The sequence below is a fragment of the Myotis myotis genome, unplaced genomic scaffold, assembly GCF_014108235.1.
Source record: "Myotis myotis isolate mMyoMyo1 unplaced genomic scaffold, mMyoMyo1.p scaffold_m19_p_5, whole genome shotgun sequence".
Classification (NCBI taxonomy): domain Eukaryota; kingdom Metazoa; phylum Chordata; class Mammalia; order Chiroptera; family Vespertilionidae; genus Myotis; species Myotis myotis.
Genome location: NW_023416357.1, coordinates 43,813,604 through 43,832,558, shown reverse-complemented (window position 1 = coordinate 43,832,558; position 18,955 = coordinate 43,813,604). Strand labels below are relative to the sequence as shown.

Below are 18,955 nucleotides of genomic sequence, written 5' to 3'. Positions count from 1 at the left end.
TAATGGTCAAGTCTAATCTTTTGGGGTTATTAGATTCTCATGCCCCACCTATGGTGAAAAATAATGAATAGTGAAAATTAACCATGAAAATGCTTGAAGTATTCATGAAGTAGAGCACCCATGGTAGAGCATGGTAGAGCATTTCACTAAAAGTTAGCTCCCTGTTAGCATGGATTTTCTTAACTTGTTTTATTCGCTGCTTGTATCCCCACAACCTAGAATAATACCTGTAATACAGCAGATGTGAATGGTCAAACTCTTGCTATCCTATATGTTCAAGTGTATTATGTGTAATGTATAGTACATAATAATGTCATTGGGTTTAAAAAAATATTTACAGAAGACAGTCATGGCACATCATTGAGTTTGCACATACGACACCACTGTATGCCAGGCTTATACATTCACAACAAGAGCTGATTTGGGGCTCACTGTCTTTTGTTTGATTAAGCGGTCCAAATAAATAGAAAGCTTTGTCTGTTGAGACATTGAGTCCTCCTGTTACAGAAACCTCGGCATCTCTGTTTAAGTGGCATCCTTCAGCAGGCCTTGTTTCTTTCAGGGCAGCACAATGTCCTTCATTAAACCATGTTCTGTGGGTGGGGGTGGGAGTGGGGAATAATCATATTTTCCCGCTAACACAAAGCCCATACCTGGATAGGCCACATCAAATCAGCAGACAGGATCTATCCATTCCATGGCCCCCAGCCCCCAGTGCTGTTGCTCTTTGAACAGTTCATAAGTTTTCACTGAAATTGACTCTCAGTTCTCCTTCAAGATCAGTAAGTGGTGTGGTTCTTCTTTGTGCATTCCGCCTTTGATGTTACCTAATTCTCAGAACAGAGGCTGACATTAGCAGATCCCTGGTCCCCTTCTGTGGGAGAGCCCTTCTCACGACCATAATGAGTCAGCCCTCGGTGAATTGTTTTGTTCAGAATGAAAGCTTGTTATTTCAAGTTTGATTAGAATTGTTTCCTGACTGTCTAATCATATTGTGGCTGTTTGATCCCCATGGTGGAGGGGCCTGCTTCCAAGATTGGGAGGAGCAACTGTGTGGGGGCATTAAATTCCTGATTTCAGAGGTGTCAGGGTCAAATAAAACCAGCGTGAGGAATTTTTGTTCCTCCTATGGTTTTAATAATGACACAATGTAGACTTTTCTCTTCAAAATGTTTAGAAACCCAAACAAAAGAGAAGCAAGGATGGGTTGTTACTGTTTTTTAAATAGTCCTCACATCCCACAAAGGGCCTCAAAGATAATGTTTGTTTTTTTTGTTTTTTGTTTTTTATATATATTTTAATGATTTTTTACAGAGAGGAAGGGAGAGAGATAGAGAGTTAGAAACATCGATGAGAGAGAAACATCAATCAGCTGCCTCCTGCACATCTCCTACTGGGGATGTGCCCGCAACCCAGGTACATGCCCTTGACCGGAATCGAACCTGGGACCTTTCAGTCCGCAGGCCGACGCTCTATCCACTGAGCCAAACCGGTTTCGGCCTCAAAGATAATGTTATTGGGAAATGAGCCTTGGTTGCCTAGAAGCTGTCTACGGGAGGATGGAAGCTGATGTCAGCATTCCCATTTCACAGCTTCTGTCCATTGGTGGGTAACAGACAGACATCACTGTCATGGACCCACAGAGAAAAATGTATTGTCTTAGAAAGTTTGAGGACAAGTAGAATATCAGAAAGCGGGGAAGCAGACAGACTGGGAGAGGCTCTTGGTTCTGAAATTCATTTTCAAATAAGGAATATTAAACAGAACATGCAGATCTAGTTCTAGTTTTTATGACCAGAAACTTAAATGCCTGACATGTTCTGGTCCTCAGTACTAGAATCGGGGGCCCTCAGAATCATGAGGTTAAAGGTAATGGTCAAGTCTAATCTTTTGGGGGTTTGAGCTGCCCAAAGCTTTCTTTGCATCTTAGTTTCATTCAGTGCCCTAGAAATTTGATATGGAATGTAAGAATTGTTGACTTTGTTAATATGCCATATTCTCATCTCTCCCAAATTATACTTTGATATTATGGGAACATGATTGTCATCTTCCTCTTCTCCATTTCCATATTTATTTGCCTGAGATAAAAGTTGGTTATGGGGCCTAACTCTAATTTCTCCTGTGTGCACAAATTATGTGGATTTTCTCCTATTCCCATCCTTTTGAATTTAATTCTTTAAAAACAATAATACATTTTTAAAATATATTTTATTGATTTTTTACAGAGAGGGAGAGAGAGGGATAGAGAGTTAGAAACATCGATGAGAGAGAAACATCGATCAGCTGCTTCTTGCACACCTCCTACTAGGGATGTGCCTGAAACCAAGGTACATGCCCTTGACCGGAATCGAACCTGGGGCCTTTCAGTCCACAGGTCGACGCTCTATCCACTGAGCCAAACCGGTTAGGGCAATAATAATACATTTTTATTGATTTCTTAGGGAAGGGAGAGGGAGAGATAGAAATATCAATGATGAGAAAGAATCATTGATCAGTTGCCTCATGCACGTTCTCCATTGGGGATGGAGCCCGAAACCCAGGCATGTGGCCTGACTTGAACCATGACCTCCTGGTTCATAGGTCAACACTCAACCACTGATCCACACTGGCCCGGCTGAATTTAATTCTTGTGTTGATGTTTTTAACATCTCTTCCATGATTTGGGTGGTGACTAGGTCTTCAAAAGACAAGTATGTGAATACTGTATCTTTCAATATGAATCCTTTGGAAAGTGAAGAGAGCATCTGTGGAGTTCTGAGATGCTCATTTCCCGCCATGTGTAAATCTGTATGCATCAACCAGGCAGTCAGTGGTTCATGTCAGGTGCCTGATTCCCTCCTCCAAGTTCTTTTTACAAAAAAGATAATACTTCAGAATTAAGAAAGTTTACTTAATGAGTTTTATGGATTAGGAACTATGGCAAGGACTTTCCAAAGATTAACTGATTTAATTCTCAGGGCAACTTCATGAGGTGGGTGGCAGTATTCTTTCTTTAAATTATTTTATTTTTCAATTACAGTTAGCATTCGATATTATTTTATACTAGAGGCCCGATGGACGAAATTCGTGCAAGGGGCTTGGCCCTCGCAGCCTCGGCTTCATCTGGAAGGTTGTCCACAAGGACATCTGGAAGGACGTCTGGAAGGTCGTCCCGCTGTCCGGTCTAATTAGCACATTACGCTTTTATTATTATAGATTAGTTTCAGATATACAGGGTGGCAGTAGTATTTCATAGTATGAGAAGGGACATTGAGGCTCAGGAAGGTGTGTAATTTTCCCAAGTTAGTGGTGGAGTTAGGGTTGGAAGTGAGCTGTTTATTCTTGCTGGTAATCTGTGGCTTTCAGTTTGATTGCCTTTAGGGTTGGGAGGAAGCCACTGGCCCTCAGGTCTGTACAGAAACAACACAGATGCAGTGTCCTTGGATGCCCAGAGGCAACACCCTTAGCAGGCCCAGCTCCTTCACCCCATGGTGTGGAATCTGTGTGTGATGTATGTTTTCTTCTTCCAAAACTGGGATGGAGTTTGGAACAGCAAATATTTAATCAGAGCAAATTCCCCTTGCTAAATCCTGCCAGCTTGTTCAACTCGAGGTTCTTTGCCTAAAAATTCTCACTACTTACTGAAGGCTAAATGACTGAGTCACCCACAGAGCATAAAGCAGGCCTTAGTATTTGGAGCAGGGGGTTGTTTACCTACTTTTATTTTGGATGAAATATGCCATGCCACATACTCACCCTTTGATGAGCCTAAGGGCCTATGGGAATCAACACGGGAGGGCATTTGTGGGGGTTGATTGGATAGGAGCTCATGCCTCCTGGCATTAGCATGCTTTTTAAAATGGATTTTAGAAGAAGGAGAGAAGTTGGTTTGAGGCAGGAGGTGGAGAAGAGCTGGAGTTGAAAGATGGGCTAGTGTGGATGAAAGTGTTGCAGGTGGTTGAGGTGTGTGTGAGAAATTAGCTTTGCTGAGAGAGTGGAAGAGAGAAGGAAGGGAAGAAAAGATTTGAATGAATATTACACAGCAATAAATGCTGTACAAATAAAACAATCAGTCATTATTTATCTGGAATTTAAATTTACCTAGACATTCTGGCAACCCTACATGTGTGCTACTTTGTTTGATAGCCTGGTCAAAAATACATTAGTGTCTTTTTATGCATTTACATCTTGCCCTGATCTAAAAAAAATTTGCTGACTACAAAACCTTTGATATTTCTTTATGAAATCTTTCATGCATAGTTTTGAAAAATATGTTTTGTTTAGGAAAAACGTGTTTGAGATTCAGGTATAGTCATGGCTACAGGCCTTTTCTGAGGTGAGGGAATCCAGTCAGGAAGATGACCTCCAATTAAGTTTAGTCTTCCTTTTGTTTATGGGAATCTTAATAGCCGCAGTTATTAGTGTTTCTTTAAGATCTTTCCTGGGGAAGAAACTAAATTATCATGCTTCAATTTTATCTCCAGCTTGTGTCATTTTTTTCCTCTGTGTTATCTTTTGTCTTGTGAATTACAGCTCTACTGTGTTTTCAGCTTTTTTTCTGTTCTGAAGAATGTTCAGCTTTGATGTTGATAAATACGTTTTTAAATCACTGACTAAATCCTTAATTCTATGTTCATAGAAATGTACTTCTTGTTCTCGTTATATAAGATTTCAGTTCTGATAATATAAATAGGTTTTACTTTGAAACCTTCTAATGGGGCTAGAATAAACCATTGCCAACATTCATCAGAAGATTAATATGCATAAATAGCTTCAGTGGATCAGGAAAAAACTTAACAGCCAATTCACAAAGAAAAATACAGATGGCCATAAATTTATGAAAAAAAAGTGAACCTTACTAGTAATGAGGAAAATGGACATTGAGACAGGATAGTGTTTTTTACCTTTATTTTATTTTATAAAATAGATTTTTACTGATTTCAGAGAGCAAGGGAGAGGTAAAGAGATACAGAAACATCAATGATGAGAGAGAATCATTGATCGGCCGCCCCCTGCACACCATGCCCCCTACTAGGGACCCAGCCCGCAATCTGAGCATGTGCCCCTGACCAGAATTGAACCTGGAACTCTTCAGTCTGCAGGGTGACACTCTATCCACTGAGCCACACTGCCTAGGGCTGTTTTTTACCTTTAAATTGGGTGTTCAGGTTGGTAACCTGAGCAGGCTCAGATAGTTCTGGTGGGATATAAACTGGTGCAGCCTTTGAAAGTGTGATTTCACTTTATCTCTTCAAAATTTAAAATGTTGATACTACTTGACTCACTGATTCCATTTGTGGATCTGGCGTCTATTTTACATAAATAATGGCATGTGTGCCATGAGGCATGCGCAGCAGTGTTATTGAACCAGTGTCTGTGATAGCAAAACAAGAGCCCATCCCACCACGATCAGTGTGGGAATGCTTATCAGTTTTAATCTAGCCTTACTCTAAAAGATAATATGGTGGTTAAAAAGGTATGCTTGTATATATTAACTAGAGGCCCAGTGCACGGAATTCGTGCACTGGGGGGTGGGGTTCCCTCAGCCCAGCCTGCCCCTCTCACAGTCCGAATGTCCTACTGACAGCCACAGTCTGGCAGCAGAGGCTCGGAGCAGGCGTCCTGTGTGTGTGTGTGTGTGTGTCCGCTGGGGGCCTGCCCCCAGCTGCATTGGAGGCTCAGAGCAGGTGCTGTGTGTGTGTGTGTCCGCTGGGAGCCTGCCCCCAGCCACACCATGGAGGCTTGGAGCAGGCGCCCCTCTGTGTTGATCTCTCAGGCTCCTGGCCTCCACTGCGTGTTTTTCTCTCCCTTGAGCTGTGGCCAGGGTCGGGTGCTGCCTGCAGGCTGCGCTTTCCTGCTCATGGATCACCGGATCACTGCAGAGACTGGGGGCAGGCCCTGCTGGGTGTGGCCTGTGGGGAACTTTCCTGCTCTGGGATTGCCATGGCGATCCCAGGAGCAGGCCCACCTGGGGGCAGGCTGCCCTCCGCACTTGCCTGCTCTCGATCACCATGGGGTCCCGGCTGGGGGCGGGGCCTAAGCGGTGTGGGGCTTAGGCGGCACACAGGGGTCACGGCTGGGGCGGGGCTTAGGTGACGCGATCGCCCCGCCTAAGCCCAGCTGCCCAGGGCCGCACATGGGGCCCAGATGGCGTCTGGTGCTGGCCAGCCCTGCCTGCAGTATGCAAATTAGCCGCCATCAAAGATGGCAGCTAATTTGCATACGGCACTGATTAGCCAATGGGAAGTGTAGCAAAGGTACGGTCAATTACCCTTTTTGTCTTTTATTAGATAGGACTAGAGGCCTGGTGCACAAAAATCTGTGCACTCGGGGGGGGGGGGCAGGGGGGGTCCCTCAGCCCGGCCTGTGCCCTCTGGCAGTCTGGGACCCCTTGGGAGATAACAACCTGCTGGCTTAGGCCTGCTCCCGGGTGGCAGAGGGCAGGCCCAATCCCTAGGTGCAGCCCCTGGTCAGGCTCAGAGCAGGGCCGATTGGGGAGTTGGGGTGCCGCCCCCTGTCATGCACAAAGCAGGGCGTATTGGGAGGTTGCGATGCCACCCTCAGTCACGCTCAGGGTAGGGTCGATTGGGGGGTTGGGGCACCGCCCCCTGTCACACTCAAGGCAGGGTCGATGGGGAGGTTATGGCTCTACCCCATCACACACAGAGCAGGGCCCGTGGGGGGGGGGGGGGGTTGGGGCGCCGCCCTCTATCACCCACAGAGCAGGGCTGATCAGGGGGTTGGGGCGCCGCCACTCTCACACTCAGGGCAGGGCCGATGGGGAGGTTATGGCTCTACCCTGTCACACACAGAGCGGGGCCGGTGGAGTGGGGGGGTTGGGGCGCCGCACCCTGTCACACACAGGGCCGCAGGGCGATCAAGGGGTTGGGGAACTCCCCCTATCAGGCACAGAGCAGGGCCAATCAGGGGGTTGGGGCACCTTCCCCTGTCACGAACAGAGCAGGGCCGATAGGGAGGTTGTGGCCCCGCCCCTGTCACACACAGAGCCGCAGGGCGATCAGGAGGTTTGGGCGCTGCCCCCTGTCATGCTGATCCCGATGCTGGGAGGCCTCTCGGCTCCGCTGATCCTGGTGCTGGGAGGCATATTACCCTTTTACTATATAGAATAGAGGCCTGGTGCATGGGTGGGGGCTGGCTGGTTTGCCCTGAAGGGTGTCCTGGATCAGGGTGGGGGTCCCCACTGGGGTGCCTGGCCAGCCTGGATGAGGGACTGATGGCTGTTTGCAGCTGGTCACACACCCTTCTGGGTGGGGGTCCCCATTGGGTGCTGGCCAGTCTGGGTGAGGGGCTGAGAGCTGTTTTCAGGCTGGGACTGAAGCTCCCAACTGCTCCTTTTTTTTCTTTTTCTTTTTTTATTCTGTGCCAGCTTTAGCTCTGTTGCTCCAGCTCTGAGGCCTCAGCTGCTGAAAGCAGGTATCTGGTTTGTTTAGGTTCTATAATCAAAACTCTGTATCAACTCCAGCTCTGAGACCCCAGCCGGCTGAAAGCTGGTTTCTGGGGTTTTGTTTAGCTTCTATATTTGTTACAGTGTTTCAAACTGCAAGCTCAGAGGCCGGCAAGGCAGGCGGGGAATGTTGCAGTCCTCCGTCACTGAAGCAAGCAAGCCTCATGTTCAATTTAAGCTGCCTGGCTGTCGGCCGCCATCTTGGCTGGCAGTTAATTTGCATATCACCCTGATTAGCCAATGGGAAGGGGAGCAGTCGTACGCTAATTACCATGTTTCTCTTTTATTAGATAGGATAGGGAAAGATCTCCAGCTTATTATTAATTAGGAAAAAATAGTTACAGAATAATATATACTCTTTTACTTAATAAAGCTGTTTCTGTGTATGTGTGTGTGTGTGTGTGAGAGAGAGAGAGAGAGAGAGAGAAAGAGAGAGAGAAATGTATATGGTACTATATAGTGTATGTATGTATGTATGTATGTGTGCTGTGTATAAGTATGGGGTATATATACATACATGTGTACACACACATTTATGTATGTAAACTAATAAAAATATTCACCAAGTTGTTAACTCTCCTGAGGAGAGGACATTTTTGGGTGGGAATGAGGGAATTCTCACTTTTTTGCTATACATTTATGCATTTCAAGAAAAATATATCCATGTATTAAAAATTCTGATGCTGGATTTCCACATTCATTTGGGGAAGTAAAGGCTGAGTGGTACATCATGAGCACTGAATCTTTAAAAAAGATTCAGAGGAAACTAAGAAAAAGCCTTTGGAAGAGGGCCTTCTTCCCAGTGTTTGTGCATTTCCACATGGGACTTGGACGTGTAGGCGGAAGGAGCACTTCACAACAGCCCCTTTACCAGTTCTAACAGGTGACTCTTTTCTCTTTTTCCTCAGATTCCTTTTTACGAAGACATTTGTAAAGGCATTAAAGCTGGTGACACCTGTGAGAAGCTGGTGGGGTATTCTGCGGTGTATAGAGTCTGCTTTGGAATGGCCTGTTTCTTCTTTATCTTCTGCCTCCTGACCTTAAATATCAACAACAGCAAAAGCTGCAGAGCCTACATTCACAATGGGCAAGTCTCCAGCATTCGCTTCCCTCATCTTCTATTCAGAACGTAATCTAGGACCACTTGTAATCGTTGGACCTCTGACTGCTCTCCCTCCCACTTAAATTGCTGACACTGGTTTTGGGAAGGTGGGACCTAACACTTGTCACCGCACAGTGGCCGAAGAGCTAGGATCCCATTTGTAGCACTGGTACTATAATGAGAAAGGCAGTGAAGACAAGAGTTAATTTCTTTTTTTTTTAATATATTTTATTGATTTTTTACAGAGAGGAAGGGAGAGAGATAGAGAGTTAGAAACATCGATGAGATAGGAACATCGATCAGCTGCCTCCTGCACATCTCCTGCTGGGGATGTGCCCGCAACCCAGGTACATGCCCTTGACCGGAATCGAACCTGGGACCTTTCAGTCCGCAGGCCGATGCTCTATCCACCGAGCCAAACCGGTTTCGGCAAGAGTTAATTTCTTGAACCAAGACCTTTCCCCGGGTCACTTCCACCCCTGCAACTAAATGGTGCTTTGCACAACCAGAGGCCACGCCGAGCCTGTCTGATGTTGGGAAAAGGCGGTCTCCAGTCACTTAATTACTTCCCCTCGATTTGGAGAACACAGTGCCAAGGGCAGAACCATGGCTGGACGTGCTTACCTTCTAAGAGGTCTTTTGTCCTTCACTGAATATCATTTAAATACATTTCCTCTTTTTTTCTTTCTTTTTTTTCTTTCTAGCTTTTGGTTCTTCAAGCTCCTGCTTCTGGGGGCCATGTGCTCAGGCGCTTTCTTCATTCCAGACCAGGAGACCTTTCTGAATGGTACAAATGAGTTTCTGTTCATTACGTTTTTACCCATTTTGTAAAGTTGTCAAAAGCACAGTCCAGGGTGCCTTTGATATTTTGAATTACTGACTTTCTTGTGGCTTAAAAAAAAAAAAAAATCCTGACCTGCCCACACTTTATCCGCTCTCCCTACTCCCTATTCCCCTCCGTTCCCCTCCTCCTTGTCCCTTCCCACTCCCTCCCCGCCTGGCAGGCTGTGGGAGGACCTTTAGTTACTCAGCAGGCTGAAGAATTAAAATGATAATTGTAAGGTTCTGGGCATGAAGGGAAAATGAAGCACTTAAAATTTGTGTGAAGGTCAGTTTAGTAAGTGACCCTGACACTACCAGCCATGTTTGAAGAGGCCCTGGGACCTTGTTCTTTCTGAGTGTGGCTCGGAAAAGCCAGGGCTCCGAACACAGGCTTCTTAGCGCTTTAAACCTGCTGCAGCTCTAATGGGATGAGAGAGGCAACCCCCAGTCCATTTCTAAACTTTCCTTACGTGAAGCTACATAACACTGGATTGTGTTCCTTATTGATGGAACTACCCAAAACAATTTAATATGAAGCCTTTCATCATAGCCCTTATTCATATGAGTTAGGGAGGTCTGAATTTCAGTGGTTCAAGTACTGTTCAACCCACATGAATTCACTTTCCTAGTTAAGATGATGAAAGTATTCACATTGTGTCAGTCCATGAGGAACAGCTACAGACCCTCAAAGAGTCACCTATGAAGAAGGTCCAGCTTTTTCAAGATCACACTAATTTTATGTCTTCCTTAAGGAAATTACATCCACGCCTTATCTTTACCTAAAATGCTTGTTAGCTGGTTTTCTCTTCCCCACAGACGTTAGAATATTATGTGTTAGAATAATATCTTTAGAACGGGAAGGGACCTAGCATCCTCTAGTCCAGCCCAGTCATTATTATAGACAGGCTGTAACCCAGGGATGTGACTTGGCTCGTCCAGTGTTAGGGCGCCTTTGTGACAGAGCCCCAAGTAGAATCTGAGACCGTGGTCCCCAAGTCTGAGCCTCATTTCCTTCCTAGACACTGGTGCCTCCCTATCCAATAAAATTAGAACCCTTGATTTTTCTGGCAATGTGTGTTTTCACTTTTAAGTTGTGGGCCGTGTTGACTTTATGAATTACTACGTCTGTTGGAATATCTGGCAGTTGTAACATGGAGGTTAAGCTTGGATGCACCAGAGCCAGACTGTCTGTGTTCACATCTGGTGACACCCATTACTGGCTAAGAGACCTTGTCACCTTCGGCAGACTCTCAGGTTTTTCTCATCTGTAAAGTGGCCTAATAAGACTACGCTTGTGTGGGAATTAAACGTGTTGCGGGTACAGTGAGCATGTGGTAAAAATGGGCGGTAGTCATTACTCTCTTTTGAGCGAACACTGGGAACAGTCGTGTCACCTCCTTCTGGGTGGCCTTCTTTTGCAGTCTGGCGCTATGTGGGAGCCATCGGAGCCTTCCTCTTTATAGGCATCCAGCTCATCCTGCTCGTGGAGTTCGCACATAAATGGAACAAGAACTGGTATGTGCCCTTATGGAAAGCTTCCAAGTAAACTCACTCATTGACTCAGACTCTGCCCACAGTACAGCGCTGACAAAGGCCCTCTCTGAGTTCACTGGCAGGGATCAGAGCCTGCCTACCACAGGGACAGTTTTGCCGGCATTCTCCCTTCTCTCTTGCTCTTTGGATTTGTTCATTTACTTCTCCCCCATACAATTTGTCGATTCTTTCTGCCTTTCTTCCTCCTACTTCATTTCTTTTCACCTTTTGGCTCTTCTTGCCTGCCCGCTCTCATTTGGGCTCTAAGTCAACCAACAGTGTGACTTGGCCACACTCAACCCCATTCGTGGCACCTTCTGGCCCCAGTTCTGTGGTTGTGTTGAAAACTTGGGCAGGCTTCATCTTAGGCTTCCAACCTTAGGAGAGAAAAAAAAAATACTTTGGAGCTAGAGGCTCCCTTCCTGCAAAGAAGATGTGATGGAATAGTTCTCTCCTTTAAAAAAAGTTTTTGTTTGTTCACCACTGCGTAAGCGTAAAAGGACCCCTTCCTTAGGAAGATGTGTTGTGCTACCTTAGAAAGCCATCCTGCATTTGAAAAACACAGACTCTTTCTATGTGCCTTGAAAGTGGAATTCATATCCCAGGATAAGTGGGAAATGCCAGACTATTAATAACTGGTTTTTATTCTTGCTGAGCTACATTGAGGAAATGGCGGCCAGACAAGGGTCCAGCCCCCTGAGTCCTAAGGCCAAGTTGACTCTTTGTGACTCTGGACAAAGCACGTCAACTCTCTGTCTTTACTTACAAAAGATGAATGACAATCACTGCCTTTTGCACCCAGTAAGGCTTTTGTTATTTTGTTGATTTTGTAGGCATCAGATTATTTTATACTTTTGGGGAGGGGCGGGTATTAGAAAGTGTTATATGAAATTTTTATTACTGATTTTAGAGACAGAAAGAAAAAAACATTAACTTGTTCCACTTGTTTATGCATTCATTGGTTGATTCTTGTATGTTCCCTGACCGGGAATCAAACCCACAACCTTGGCATATTGGGATAACACTCTAACCAACTGAGCTGCCTGGCCAGGGCAATCATTTTATTATTTGGGAAATATTGTAGTATGTATCCAAATGCTTATGGCCAGTTTCTAAAATGTTGACAGCATATCAAATAGCCATACAAGTAGCAATACAGATATGTTTTGGTATTTTTCAAGTCTTAATCTCTAAGATAAGAAAAATTTCTAGTTCTGAGAAGTGCTCATATGTAAGTTTGTGCATGCTTTCCTGCTTTTTATTAAAAGAAAATATTTTTTATTGATCTCAGAGAGGAAGGGAGAGGGAGAGATAGAAACATGAATGATGAGAATCACTTATAGGCTGCCTCCTGCATGCCCCCCACTGGAGATTGAGCCCGCAACCCAGGCATGTGCCTTTGACTGGAATCGAACCCAGGACCCTTCAGTCCACAGGCCAATGCTCTATCCACTGAGCCAAACCAGCTAGGCATGCTGTCCTGCTTTTTGAGTCATCCCTGAAACCTAGTAGTTTATGTTTGAGGTCTCTACTCCATCTTATTTTGAGGCAGCAAAGTTTTCCTAGAGATAAGTCAAATGAGTGACTATAGTTTTATGTGACCCTGATTTTCTTAGTTGTGCACAATAAATTGGAAATGCATTTTAATTGATTACATATCACTCTTTCCATGATAAGTCTTACTGTACGTTCACTCTGAATTCCTTATTAGAATGTGTCATTCGAAAGTTCTCCTAAAATTTTCACAAATATTCTTCAAATAAGGAACTTCCTGGTAAAATATTAACATCTCTGATACTGAGTACCAGCTTTGCCCACTAAATACCATATTCTCTTGAGAATACTTGTACTTCTTCACTTTGATCTTAATGTTTTGATTGATGCTGAAGCCATTTTCTGGGATTGGTTATTGATGCCAACTTTTAACAGGCTTTTTGGAAGAGTTTTGTTGCTTTAAAAACTTTCCAGAAACCACTCAATAAGAATGGCTTAAAAGCTTTGCAACAATGATGTTGCTGTTGTCCCGGCTTTGAGGCCAATATCCCAACAAAACCCCTTTGTCAACATATTTATAGTTGGTTGGATGGTTTGCCTAAAATTAGGATTAAGCTAGGAAGCTCACTAATTTTTATTTTTATGTAAACTCATTTACATAAAAATAGAGGTTTTTTTTAGAGTTTTTGCTGTGTTTTTAAACAGTCTCTTGCTTACAAGGTTAGTCTAGAACAGCCGTGGGCAAACTACGGCCCGCGGGCCGGATCCGGCCTGTTTGAAATGAATAAAACTAAAAAAAAAAAAAAAAAAGACGTACCCTTTTATGTAATGATGTTTACTTTGAATTTATATTAGTTCACACAAACACTCCATCCATGCTTTTGTTCCGGCCCTCCGGTCCAGTTTAAGAACCCATTGTGGCCCTCGAGTCAAAAAGTTTGCCCACCCCTGGTCTAGAAAATAGACTATTCATATCACTCTAAAGTACTTTCCCCTTCGTTTTCTTTTTGTAAAGATGTTGAGAAGGAGAAGGCCGCACAGGCAGTGGGAGAGGGAGGTTATGGCCTGGAAACCAGGAGAGTGCGGATTGTAAAGTCCCTCACTCTCTGGCTTTTCACTGTAGGCAGGTCTCTTGGCCTCTGTGACCTTAGTTTGTACACTTGTAAAATGATGTGTTTGGACTAGATGTTTAGTGTGTTTTTGTTCTTTTGTTAAAAGATAAACTGAGGCATATTAAAAACGTTTTAGAGTTTATTTGAGCAGAAAATTGATTTGAATTGGCTAACATCCAGGCTAGCAGATAAAAAGGAGCTCCAAGGATCTGTGCAGAATGAGACCATTATAAGCAGAAGGGAGCAGGAACAAGGAAGTTACACAAGGGAGAGGGGGTGGGTCACTGTAGGGCCACCTCCTCTGGGGATGTCAGCGTCTCTCAGGCAGATTCCCTAATAGTGCTCACCAGGTGCTTCCTGATGGACTGGTTTAAGGTCCTTATTTCTGGGAAAGCCACACTGTAACTAGGCGTCTTGGTTTGGTGTCTTAGCATAAAGCACTTTATCTGGGGCCTGTTGTCTTGTTTTTAGTAATTCCTAGCTGAAATTTTGTGAATAGAAGGGTCAATTCTGTACCAAACTGAAATAAAAAGTAGATGGTATATTCAGGTATTTCTGACAAAGACCCATTTTCTGTATTTTCAATTTATGTTGTTTAGTTTACTGACCCAACCCCAACCCCAAGCCTGAGCCCAGCTAACTCCCCACCTGGTACCTGCTTGCTGCTGTGACCGTGCCCTCGGCTCTGCTGCCTGGTCCTGTTCTCATCTCACGTGCTCCTCATTTAGCATTGATTCCCAAGGAATGTGACTGCGTGGCAGCACCAACACTGTAAAGATAAGTCACTGCACTTATTAGAGGTGTTTGTGAAAACAAGATGTCATCAGGGGGACCCACTGGATCTGGAGCCGCATCACTCTGCTAACTTGCTGCATAGTTATTTTTAGCATCAACGGGCCTTGCACCAAGTACCTGCTACTTGCCAGCCCCTCCACAGTAGAACAGCAGGGAACACAACCATGTCCTGCTCTGTGGAGCTTACGTTCCTCTGGAGGGGAGGAGAGATAATCAACTTGATTAATCAAGCAAATAAGTAATGGGCTCAATGGTGAAAAGTGCTCTGGAGAAAAAGAAAGCGGGTGTGGGAGTTGGGGAGAGCGGGGCAGGGGAAGGCTTCCTGATGAGGTGTGAGGGAGATGAAGGAAGCGGGGAGAGCCCGAGGCAAGACTGCTGAGCCCTTGCTGTGCTTGTTTAAGGAGCAAAGGAGTGTCCACTGTGGCTGGACTCTAGTGTGAGGGAGGGAAGGGTGTCAGAGATGAAGTCTCAGTTGGCACTAGGCCAGGTCATGTAGGGCTTCTGGGGCCACTGTATGAATAGAAGGGGACTGGCCCTGGCCAGGTGGCTCAGTTGGTTGTAGTGTTATCCTGTACACGGAAAGGTTGTGGGTTCCATCACCAGTCAGGGAGCGTACAGGAGGCAACTGCTTGAGGTTTCTCTCTCACATCAATACTTCTCTCTAAAATCAATAAAAACATATCCTCCAATGAGGATAAAAAATAAAGAAAGTAGAAGGGCACTGGAGGGACATAATCTAATCTAATCTAAAGATTAGAGGAAGTTGGAGGTGCAAGTAAGGAGGCCAGTGGGAGATAATCCAGGTGAGAGCTGAGGTAGCTTGGAGCCAGATGTTAGCAGCAGTCAGATTCTGACATTCTGAGGTTGAAACTAGCAGAATTTGCTGCTGGTGATGGCATGGCAGTAGGGGAGTGGAGAGCAGTAGGGAGAGAAAGACAGAGCCACTGCAGTTCTTTCCTTTAACACCTCCCATCACCACCGCCCCCCCCCCCCCCGCACCTCCTCCTCGCCCCTCCCCCCCCCCCCCCCCACACACACAGACACACAAGGGGTAGAATGGACTTGCCATTTTCTGAGGTTGGCAAGATCGAATAAGAGCAGGTTTAGGGGTGGAGGTCTGAACATTGGGAAGTTACTCGGGACCTGTTAAGTTGGACTTGCTGATTAGACTTCCAAGTGAGGATGCAGAACAGTTGGATATTATGAGACTGGAGTTGAGAGGAGAGGTTAGGGTTGAAGATTAAACTGGAAATTAAGCATAAATTAACTGTAAGAAAGTCCTTCATATATTAAGAATATAATCCAGAAGGCTAGTGAAGAAACCCTTGGGCCCCACCCACACACTGGTCAGCAGTGCTGACCTTTTTCTACATGATTCATTCTCTCTGTGTGTCATTCATTACTATTTGGCTCTTAGATTTTTCTTTTTTCTTCTATTCTTGAGTCTCGTTTTTCTCTTCCTTTCCTTTGCGTGCCTTTTATGTTAAAATACTTTTGTGGTCACTGGAATGCCTGGCTTCGTTTCAGGAATATAATGGTCATCATCATTTTGGCCTTTCCCTCCCTATTTTCTTTGTCTCTGGCTGCAGTAAGTTTTTCATCATGAAAACATTTTAGCTGGGTTGCTTGAACACTTTCCAGTTTTGCAAAACCTGTAAGCAAGTTGCTTTCTCTGAAGGTTTGTGAGAATGTGCTTACAAAGGGCAGTGTAATCCGAAGGCAGATGACAGTGATTCAAGCCATTCTTCCTGTTGCTCCGTCCTCCTCATTTAGCGTTTTTAAGCACGCCCTTTTCTTTGTTCCGAACAATTTCTCTAGCTTGTTAAACCACCACTAATGTCTCCCATCCCTTTATTAATAGTTGTAAACTAGAAAGCACATTAATCTCCTCTTTTAGATTCTTCACTGTACATCCCCTTAAACTGTTTACCCTTTCTCTGCCTGATTTTTTTCTCCCCTTTCGTTTAGTGTCATATTTCCCCTTGATCACACTTGGCATTGCTGTGGAGAAGAACTATTACAGTCTGCCTTTCAGAGCGCGATAACAGAGCTGCGGTCTTTCTCTGAGAGAAGTTAATTCGCTCCTCTCCCTGAAGACTAGATGGGCGTCAGCAGGAGCTGCTGGCAGCGCTGGAGTGAGCACCATGGCACCTCCAGTCTCTAGGTTTATAGGGGCGACAGGAAGTGAGCTCCAGCAGAGAGCCACTTTGTAATAATACTGCCCAAACCTGTCCCAGGGTAATTCACATTCAGAAAGCCTGTGGATAGTCATTATAGTTGATGGATACACTTGAGTCAAAAACAGAATTCTTTCAGTATTTAGAACACATTCTCAGCTTGAACCAAGAAGTTTTTGCATATTTACCTGTACCTTCTCGCTTTGATGTGGCATAATCATTGGCAGAATGATAGGTCTCCTGGACAACTCGGTTCTGATGGGCTTGGGGCTGGACAGCATTAGTTAATGGTACTAGTCAGTGTAGGTCAGTAGTGGCCGGTACTGACTTGTCTTTTCTCTTGTCCCTCTCACCCACTTCCTGGACAAATAGGACTGCAGGAACCACTCACAACAAGCTGTGGTACGCCGCTCTGTCCCTGGTGACCCTCATCATGTACTCCATCGCCACTGGAGGCTTGATTTTGATGGCAGTGTTTTATACACAGAAAGATGGTTGCATGGGGAACAAAATTCTCCTGGGAGTAAACGGAGGCCTGTGTGTACTGATTTCATTGGTCGCCATCTCACCCTGTGTCCAAAATCGTAAGCACAGTTTTTTCCATTCTTCCTTATTTATAGTATAATGTCTTTTAGCAAACCTAATAATAATAATAATTTTAAAAAACATCATTCCTTAATGTACCGCGCATGGATCAGCAATAGGAAAGGTGGGACTCCAGTCTCCTCTTCATGCTCCACATGGGCTGAATGTGACCGTCAAGCATGGCTTATGTCAAGAAAGATCTAAACATAATTAATCCAATAAAATAAGGAGATAGATTTTACCATCCTATATAATAAAGAGATGATATGCAAATTGACTGTCACTCCCTCGCACAAGATGGCCACCCCATGTGGTCACAAGATGGCCAGCAGGAGAGGGCAGTTGTGGACGATCAGGCCAGCGGGGGAGGGCAGTTGGGGGCGACCGGGCTGGCAGGGGAGCAGTTAGGTGTCGATCAGGCTGTCAGGGGAGTGGTTAGGGGGCAATCAGGCTGGCAGGCAGAAGCGATTAGGGGCAATCAGGCAGGCAGGCAGGCAGGTGAGCTATTGGGAGCCAGCAGTCCCGGATTGTGAGGGGGATGTCCGACTGCCAGTTTAGGCCCACAGGAATTGGGCCTAAACCGGCAGTTGGACATCTCCCTAAGGGGTCCCAGATTGGAGAGGGTGCAGGCTGGGCTGAGGGCCACCCCCCCACCCAATGCATGAATTTCATGCACCGGGCCTCTAGTTATTAAGTAGAGTACTACAAGGAGCCTTTAAATGGAAATGCCCTTATTGTATATTGAGCTCTTCACTATATTCTCTTTGTAAAACTTGAATGAGAAGGCTCCAGAAAGAGCTGTTTCTGGACTCATCTTTCTCTCAAGGCTGGCCACCAGGGACAGTGTGGTTAGGAAGCAGGAAATCCGATCTCCGCTTACCTAGCACATGGCCTCATGAGCTGTCTTCATCAGACTCAAGCCCTTTCTCAGCAAAGCCAACAGAAACCTGTGAGCCTGACCTTGCTCATGGTTGTTTCAAAGCCAAAAGGAAGAGACATGGAATTTGAAAGTACTTTAGAAAGTATAGGCATCAATTGTCTTTTTTAAATGACTTCTGATATCTTAAGCCAGTGCGTTGTCTTTGGTTATAGATAGAATTGTCCTTTGTTTCAAGTTTCCTGTAGGTGTCTTACTCTACAGGTGATAAAAAAAATGACATTTAGGTTTCTAGCTAGGAAAAGGAAAATATGGCCAATAAATTTATAGCCCCGTGAAACCTTTCTAAAATGGTGAGTTAAAAGGAGCTGATGTTGAATAATATAAAAGCTTTTCTGTACTAAAAATTTCAAGTCCATTATTGAAATTGAGAGTATTATTCTTTCAAATCACTTTAATTGGTCAGTTAAGAATTTCCTAAAACATTATTAGTATTCAGATTAAAATATCCTTTGGGTAAAATCCCACCTTTTGAAATAGTTATAATATTTTGAATATTTAGTTTAATGCCATTAATTGTTAAGGTAAATCTTATTCCTTTGCCCAAAAAGCATCATTATTAAAAGGTATGTTTCTATACCTTTATTGGCCATTGTAATTTAATAAATATAATTCTGGAAACAAATTTAACCAGAGAGAAGAATGGATAAAACTAAATGTTTTCATGCCAGCAGGTGGTTGAAAATTTCACCAAGAAAATATAAATCACTTTTCCACATCCTGGTTACTCTCAATGATATAAACACTAAGTTTAATTTAAATGCTGTAACATTAAAGCCCTCCTCCCAGGGAATGCTGAGCCCCATAACCTTCCTCTTTGGCCTGGACCAGCTCTGGTATTCCTAAAGGTTGTTTTTTTTAAATTAAATATATTTTTTATTGATTTCAGAGAGGAAAGGCAAGGGAGAGAGAGATAGAAACATCAATGATGAGAGAGAATCATTGACCGGCTGC

At 44.5% G+C, this 18,955-nt stretch overlaps 1 protein-coding gene across 5 annotated transcripts in view; it reads left to right on the top strand.

Annotated features, from left to right (window-relative positions):
* SERINC5 (serine incorporator 5) overlaps positions 1-18,955 on the top strand; it is a 95,022-nt gene that overhangs the window by 57,988 nt on the left and 18,079 nt on the right. For all 5 annotated transcript variants that reach the window (XM_036309969.1, XM_036309970.1, XM_036309971.1 and 2 more), the window contains 4 exons: positions 8,353-8,531; positions 9,251-9,333; positions 10,790-10,883; positions 16,852-17,063. In XM_036309969.1, the coding sequence (XP_036165862.1) occupies positions 8,353-8,531; positions 9,251-9,333; positions 10,790-10,883; positions 16,852-17,063 (568 nt within the window). The remainder of the gene's footprint in view (positions 1-8,352; positions 8,532-9,250; positions 9,334-10,789; positions 10,884-16,851; positions 17,064-18,955) is intronic.